This window comes from Apium graveolens, chromosome 1, assembly GCF_009905375.1.
Source record: "Apium graveolens cultivar Ventura chromosome 1, ASM990537v1, whole genome shotgun sequence".
Lineage (NCBI taxonomy): Eukaryota > Viridiplantae > Streptophyta > Magnoliopsida > Apiales > Apiaceae > Apium > Apium graveolens.
Genome location: NC_133647.1, coordinates 197524825 through 197533880, shown reverse-complemented (window position 1 = coordinate 197533880; position 9056 = coordinate 197524825). Strand labels below are relative to the sequence as shown.

The window sequence follows — 9056 nt, the reverse complement described above, 5'->3', positions numbered from 1 at the left end:
ATGATAGGCAAATTTTGACAATACTAGTAATCAATGAAAACTAGTTGATAAAGCACGGGTCGAGTTAGTTTATTTAAAAAAATTTAAAAATCATATTAGTATAAGTGTTTTTTCAAAATTTCTAATTTTAACTTAGAAAATCCAACCCAAACTATCCAGTGGTGGGAAGGATTGTCCAAGATACCAACTAAACATGAATATGGGTACATCACGAATATGTTTATATATATGTACGCATAAAGATGTCGAAGATGCATGTTTTTATAAAATAAAATTAATATATGATACGCATGTTGAATATTCGTATTAAGCCAACTCAAAACTTTAATTATCTTGATCACGTATAAGAAACATGTATATAGTTCAAACAAAATATTAGTACGTGCCTGCAAGGGTTGGTTCAGTTGGTTAAAGAGGGGATAACTATTCTCTTGGTCACAGGTTTGAATCCCACGGGAGGAGAATTTATGATTATGCCACCTGAGCCAGAGCCTGTCGCTTAAATGCGGTTTACTTTGGTTTACGTGGATTGCATGCGGTTTATCTTGGTTCACGTGATTTACAGGCTATTTCGTGAGCCAGTGGGGTTTACCCAGTACTGCGCACCCGAAGGGTAGCGGCTGCGGGTTCCCAACGATAAATACATATATAGGGGGCTACTCTAATAGAAACCATTTTAGAATAGAAACTAGACACCAAATAATATTTTTTTTAAAATTACTTCAAATTATAACATATATGGTATTTTTTTTAAAATTACTTCGAAATATAACACATATGGTATGGAAGTCGATCGTTGAGAGATGGAGAAAAATACAGTAAAGTCGGATTTTAAAAATAACTTACCGTTTGACGGGGAAAATCAAATTTAAAATGGAGGGGAAAAGATGAGATTGGGTGTAGGAGGGTATAGATTAGTTGGGTGGTGTGCTTTAGAGGAGACCATTAGATTAGATTGATCTAATAGCGTAGATTAGTTTCCTGTTTCTAGGGGTGAGCAGAAAACCGCACAAACCGCAAAAACCGCCCGCACCGCACCAATCCGCACCGTAAAGCGCGGTTTTTATTTTTCGTGGTGCGGTTGCAGTTTGAATTTTAAATAAACCGCGCGATGCGGTGCGGGTTGTGGTTTTAAATTTCTAAAATATGCTTCAAACCGCACCGCACCGTAATATTTAATATATATATATATATAATACTTACATTTCATGATTCCATTTATTAAGTTTGATTCCATTTAACATACGCTTGTTTAGTGATCATCTTGTTTCTGCAAGACCAATTATTGTGTGGTGATCATCTTATTTGTGTTTCTTCAAAAATAATGAGACACATGGTAAAAAGTCACATATTTAATAAGTTAACTCATTTAATTGCCGAGCCAAGCTTCTACATTAAACTTTAGAGTGTGGAATTTCTAATTTGTATTATTGAAGAATATTGGCGACTTTGTTATATTATTCAAAAATTTAATTAATTTAAGTTTTGTATTTATTTAAAATTTTCAAACTTATAATGTATAAACCGCAGTGAACCGCACCACACCGCACCGCATATTTGTGGTGTGGTTTATGCGGTTTTTGAGGGTACGCGGTGCGGTTGCGGTTTGGAAATTTGATCAAACCGCATGTGCGGTTTGGTTTGCGGTTTTAGGAAAAAACCGCACCGCCCGCACCGCGCTCACCCCTACCTGTTTCTATTTTAATTTTGGTTTATATTTGATCATTCTCCGATATATATATATGTATATATATATATACACGCCAGTATTTTAACCACTATTCCATAGTAATATGTTTTATATTTTTTTTAACATATGATATGCATGTTGAGCATTCGTATTTAGCAAACTCAAAACTTTAATTGCAGTGATTATATATAAGAAACATGTGTATAGTTCAAACAAAATATTTGTATGCATAAAGTGGCCGGTATTTTAACCACTATTTTATGTTCATATGTCTTTTCAGGCATCCAATTTTAAAAGTAGGGTATTCTGTGCATTTTCTCATTATACATCACCATTATTATCAAAATATATTATTTATTAAAGTGTAATTGATTTATAAAAAGTTATAATTATAATATAATTCTAATAATCATATTAATTTATTGAAAACAATTTAGAACTGTACAAAATATAAGAATCTAGAGGTGAAATAAAGGTGAGGACAAATCGAGAATTAAAAGTTATTGTTAATTTTATTTTTTTATTTATAATTATTTTAGGAAAAGTAAAAATTGTAATATACATGTGATAAATACATTATTTGCATTAGAATTATAATAAAAAGATTAAAATAATATAATTTCAACAAATTTATTTTTTTCATTAAAAAATACTATAGAGTTATATAGAGTCATATCAGAATTAGGATTATCGAGCTGAAATAGATATAGTAATAATTACAATACGTTTTTCATTAAAAATAAAATAATATAGAGTTGTATGAGAAATAAGATTATTGTAGGATGATTGAAGTGAAACCAAAATATGGGTTGGACAAAAATAGGGTGATATAAATTTTTTGGACCATTTTAAAAAAGTGTTTCGCTTATTATAAAGATCTGATATTTGTGTTATGATTATAATAAAAAGATTATAATTATTATACAATTTCAAAAAATTTATTATTTCATTAAAATATATTATTGAGTCATATGAGAAATAAGATTACTGAGTTGAAATTAATATAAGAACTATAATTAAAAAAACTGGTAAAATAATACATCTATCTATCTATTACTATATATTAAATGTGGTAAAAAGAGTCATTTTAATGGGTGTGAAATTATGATTCTGCCTTTTTATATTAAAAAATTATAAAAATGTCATTTTTACAAAATTAAGTACTATTTTTGTATTCAATAGGAATTGAACCCCGCTCATCCTACTTACAAACTTCATGTTGCTACTAAGAGTGAGCATTTCCCGGTTCGGAACCGGAAACTGAACCAATCAAAAATTGCAGTTCCGGTTCGATTCTTAACTAGTTCGGGTCTGGTTCGATTCTTATTTTTCTAGAAACTTTGGTTCTTGGTTCGGTTCGGTTCGGTTCTTAACATACTAGAACCGTAAGAACCGAACCGAACCGTATATTGATGAATAAATATAAAATATATATATATATATATTACCTATAATGTTTTTCTATTTATAATATTATAATAAATTTAAAGAAAAATATAATTTTTATTGTATTACTTGTTTCTTTAAATATTTATGGAGTTTTAAATATTTTTATAAATATTTTTTTTCTTAAATATTAGAAAGTAATCGAATTCAAAATGATTTGCCACTAATAAAAAATTTATTTTACTAAGTTATCGTTAATACATAATCAAAACTAGTCAAAATTTAAAAAGTTAGAATTCAAAATAATATGAAAAATAAATAAATATGAAATAAAAATGTAAATTCGGTTCTTTCGGTTCAAAACCGAACCGAACCGAATTTTACGGTTCGGTTCTTACATATAAACGGGTCTGGTTCAGTTCTTAAAATATTACTATTTCGGTTCTCTATTCTTTCGGTTCCGGTTCGGTTCGGTTCGGTTCTGACCCGTTGCTCACACCTAATTGCTACCCCATGTGCTACATAGTTTTTTATTATAGTTTGAAATTCTTATTTGATAAGACACGTTCTCTCTTTTTATCAAATTCTTTTTTATAACTTTATCTTTTTTGTGCATAAAATGTTGGATTATATTATTAATTATGTGACTCTATTATTTAAGAAAACACACACATTATATGAATTATTTTGTTAATTGTCGTAATTTATATATTTTTTTAATATTAAATATTTCTTTTAACTGTATTTGGATTTATTTTTTAAAAATCATAATTAATTCGGTTTAACTAAGTTTGACTTAATGAGTTTGCCGAGTCAAGAGTATTCAATTTAATTTGGGAGTATTTGGGATCAGTATTTGGATATAAAATTAAATATATTTAAAAGTTAAATTTTAAAACTAATTTATTAGTATAGATATGTATAATATAAAAATTACATATTATTTTAAAGATGAAACCAACTAGAAAAAATATATATTACTCTTATTCTTATTATTATTGTATATATTTCCTAGATAGCGGAAAAATATTAATTATAATTCATTATGGATGTGAAAAACTTTAATTTTTTATAAAATCGGGCATAGATTACATAGTGAGGTGAATGAGTAACTTTTGTAATACTCTTGAATAATTAAATAACTATATTGGTTCAATATTTTATTTTATTATTTATTTGGAGACTTTTTAATTTTTAATCCGAGTAGGACCGAGTTTGATCTGAGCTACACTCAAAAGCGGGTATGTGAATATATTGGTTAAGACGGTCGAGTTTTTGAACAATGATCTGGATTAGTCGGACTTGACTGAGAAAAATAAAATATTTAAATTTGATCTAATATGAATAGTGTATTAAATATAGTACATTTAATTATCTGTTATTAAGTATATTTCTAAAATTATAAAATTAGTACCAAAAGTTTTATTAAATTAGACAATAATTTACACCCTTATATTGGTCAGTTTAGTTTTTATCATGATTCTTTTCTGAATGTAATTCATTTGTTATTATATTTTAAGAGAGCACGTCATTTTTCATTAATTCTAATATGTCTTACAATCTTATTAATTTATCCAATAATTTTTTAATTTATTTCACTCACCTCACATATATAAAATGCACTTAGTCAACCTTGGTGTTAAGAATTTAGGAGTGACACGAATTTGCTTTTTTTATACTTCATTTTTTAGTCTCAACTAAACAAATAGGGATGGACATTAATTTTGCCCCGCCTGACCCCGCTCTGTTCATGTCGAGGATTCAGTGAATTTTTAGGGGCGGGAACCAGGAAAGTTCTATAAATTTTTCAGGGATTAGGCAAAATCTAAGATCAGTGGCATACCCCGATATGTATGTATATATGTATATATGTATAATAGGATTTATGCTATTAGTATATTTTTAAAATAATTTATATTTTTCTTGACCAATGTTTTTACAATGCATATAATATATGTTTTTAATTTTTAATGTGTCATTTCTTTATAGGGGTAATTATCAACTAGGTCACTTATTCCGTCCAAATGTATCAAGTGAGTCATTCATTACAAAACGGACTCAAATGAGTCACTCATTTAAAATTTTGTATAAAAAAGATCACTCTATCGTTAGTCGAAATTCTTAAAAGTATTATATATTGAGTTTCACACATTTTTTATAAATGATATTACATCTAAATGAAAGATTCTGAGTTCTAGTATTTTAAATAATATTTTTAGATTTTTAAAAATTTATCTACTATTTATTTTTATTTAAATCAAAGAAAATAATCAAAAAAATAAAAATAAATAGTTGATAAAATTTAAAAAATCTAAAAATATTATCTAAAATAGTGGAACTCGGAACCTTTCATTTGGATGTAATATCATTCATAAAAAATGTGCGAAACTCAATATATAATACTTTTAAGAATTTCGACTAACGATAGAGTGATATTTTTTATACAAATTTTTAAATGAGTGACAAATTTGAGTCCGTTTTGTAATATATTTGATATATTAACCCTTTCTTTATATTAGAAATCAATTTTGATATTAATTGATATATTTGGACGTAATAAGTGACCTACTTGATAATTAACCCTTTCTTTATATTAGAAATCAATTTTGATATTATTTGATGTTAAAAGATCGAGATATTATTAGTGTTTTTTATATAATAAGAATTAGTAGATTGTTTTTAATCATAAAAATTTATTAAAATTACAAGATTATTATTTTAACTGTTTCCCGAATCCCGTGGGAATTCCCTTAGTTTACATATTAGTTCAGTTTTTAATTAAAAAATTGTAAATTTTTATAAGTTTTCTCTAAATTTGGTAAATTTTCTATTTTTGAGCATTTAATCCCGTTAATTTTTGACGTATTAAATTTCTCCTAAACACATTAGGTTCTCATATTATTTTACAAAAAAAAAAGTTTTCTTTAACCTTTTTTATATAAAAACCAGAGTATGAACAATTTTCATAAAAAAATATGAAAAAAGTTTAGCCAGATAGATTTTTGATTTTTTATAAATCTATTAAATAAATGTTTAAGGTAGAGGTAATTGGTACATGTAACCATATTTTACTTTTAATCAAAGAGATACAAAATTGATATGAAAAAGATAGCTTTGGGCAATTAATAGTATATAAAATAGCAATTTTTACATGAAAAGTTATAAGGGCTCAGTTTTACATTACAGAAAGAAGAAGTAATTACTACACAAACACAACAACATTATTATTCCATTAAACAAATTACACTGTTTTTTTTATCACAACTCACAAGACCACATGACCCTTACTCTTGATCAGTCTTGACTCTTGACATTTAACAGAAACATACACAAACATTGACGCAGAAACATAACATACCTTGACTGTGGTGTCAGCCAATTTTACATAACTACTGATGAAACATTATTTATTTTATTGTCTAAGACTCTCAAGATAAAATATAACGACAAAACAAAAACAACCTAATTCTGCATAAGCTCGAGGACAAAGCATCTTCATTCATTTAGCCCTTCTAGCCAACCCCAACATGACTAGTAGTAGTTGTTGTTGACATGATTGTAAGATGCAGTGTTCCAGAACTGGTTAGTCTCGAAATTCTGAGGATTCATGCCGAGATGGTTTTGCTGAAATTTCACAGGGAGGTTGAACTGGTTTGGTTGGAAAGTCTGAGAACCAAAAGAGTTGAGCTGGTTTGGCCTGAAATTGTGAGAATTTGGAACAAAGCCGTTTGGGAAAGGCTGAGAGTTTGATACAAAGCCAAGCTGGTTTGGCTGGAGAGCTTGAGAATCAGAAGAAAAGCTGGGTTGATCAGAGCAGAATCTGATGTCATTGATACTTCTTCTACGTTTCTCAGGAGGAGTTTTGTTGTGCATGCGCTTCTCGAACTTCTGTGCATGACTTGCAATTTGAGTTGGTGTTTTGGTAGGCAAGTAGTTTCTTGAAATGGTTTTCCATTCTCCTTTTCCCTCTTGTTGTAGCCCTTTCAGGAACAAGCTGGTGTATTTTACACAAACAAAATTGATAAGTAATGTGAAAAAATTGCATGCCACTATGTAAACACAAATGATTCAAAGTATTTAAAAAAAATAACTTAAAGAAATGAAAATATTACTCATGTTCCTCCTCAGTCCATGGTATTCCCTTTTTCCTAGGCCTGCGAGTCACACTTCTAGCCTTGTCCTTCATTTCGATTTTTCTAGTCTCTTCCTGCATTACAATGTCCTCTTCAAGGATATCTTCAAAGTTACCATTAGAAGACTTGATAAATTTCAAATCCTCCATCAGAATTTGATTATGTTTTTTGATGGATTCAATAGTTTTCCCTGGCATCAAACGAGACACATGTTCAAAAAAAGGCAGGGAACTAGTGTCTTTAAAATCCACCATTGCATTTTCATATATCTTGTTCTCCTCAAATGTCCAACCATCTGCAGTATACCCATCATTTTCAATTTCATTTGATGAGTTTAACTGAAAATGATTGTTTGAAAAGTTTTCAAGATACAGATCCATAATAGTTTACAAGTTTTACTTGAAACTGGTTAAAATTTTGATGTGAAAGTCATAGATGATGCGTCTTCTTTTAAAGGTACTCTATTCTGTATTAACTAACCAAATCCATGGGATACGTTACAGATCATGGATTTTATAGCGGATTTGGATTTTGAGTTGAAAAATAAAAAAGTTAGCTTACAGATAAGTTACACGTACAAATAATTTCCACCTTCCACGTATACATACATGCATAAGCATTTAAACATTTTTTATAAAAAAACAAATTCAATTCTAGTTTAGGCTTTCAATAAAATTATTTTAAAAAATATTTGACATGAATTGTGTTCAGTTTTGTTTGTTTGAGATGGGGCTGGGCATGTAGCTCAAATATATTATATAGAAAAGAGCAACTAAATTATATTTAAGAAAATAATTATATAGTAAAGATTAAGATGGCAAGAATGTACCTTTGCATCAATATTTTGATATCATAATAAAACTAGTGATAATAGATCTTTATTACTGTTATTTTAAAATTGTTTATGATTATTGTTAATATCTTTTTATGTAATATCATTTTATGTAATAAAATATGAAGTTAAATTTTATGAAATAAACAATTAATGTGATATAATAACAAGAGTGAAATTATGAAAAGTAACACAGGTTTTATGATACAAGGAAGGTTAGAGAGAACAATGGGCACTCATTGAACTTATAAAAAATAACAAAAATAAACAAATTAGTCAGAATAATGAATAATGATGAATAATTTTGTAATTTATAAAAATTAGCTATTAAAAAGTTCAAATTTTAAGACACCTAACAAAATTTAATATATTTTCTTTTTCTTATTAAACATTGATAGAGTATGCACGTATATATTTTAAAAAAATATTTAACAAACTTGTAAGTTAACAAAAAAATAGACGGCATAAAACAACTTTTAATACCATTTTTATGGTCATGGTGAGACTCTACTCTCAAGTGGAGTTTACAAGTATTTTAAACTTAATTTAAGTAGTAAAATATTTCTTCTACGAATTTTAATTTTAGACTTAATTTAAGTACTGCATATTATACTTTGGCTTGAATTTAAATATAACTTTTTGAAAATAAAATCGTAAATGAAACATTAGCTTGATTTCTATTCAGGACTAAATTCTAAAATGTATAAATTAACATTTTAATGTAATATTTGATTGAATTAAATAGAAATAATCATTAAAAATAAAATTATTTATAAGGTTATTCGCTTTGCATCGAATTAAACCAAATGCACCATCCCATTTGCGGCCCAGTCAATCGACACGCGCGCATATATATGTGGCTTAAGTTGAACTATATAATTTAATTAAATATTTAAGTCTCTTCTCGAGTAATTCCTAATAATTTATTATATTAAAATTTGTATGTTATTACTAACTTTTAAGAAATTATTAAATTATATTAATACATCAATATTTATATTATTTTGGAATCCAA

At 27.5% G+C, this 9056-nt stretch overlaps 1 protein-coding gene across 1 annotated transcript; it reads right to left on the bottom strand.

Moving 5' to 3' along the window:
- Positions 1-6370: 6370 nt before the first annotated feature.
- LOC141723982 (transcription factor SRM1-like) lies at positions 6371-7603 on the bottom strand. Its single transcript, XM_074525960.1, has 2 exons — positions 7189-7603; positions 6371-7070 (listed from the first exon to the last, which is right to left on the bottom strand). Exons 1-2 carry the CDS (start codon positions 7587-7589, stop codon positions 6608-6610), a joined length of 864 nt encoding a protein of 287 aa, XP_074382061.1. The 5' UTR covers positions 7590-7603; the 3' UTR covers positions 6371-6607.
- Between the last annotated feature and the right edge of the window lie 1453 nt (positions 7604-9056).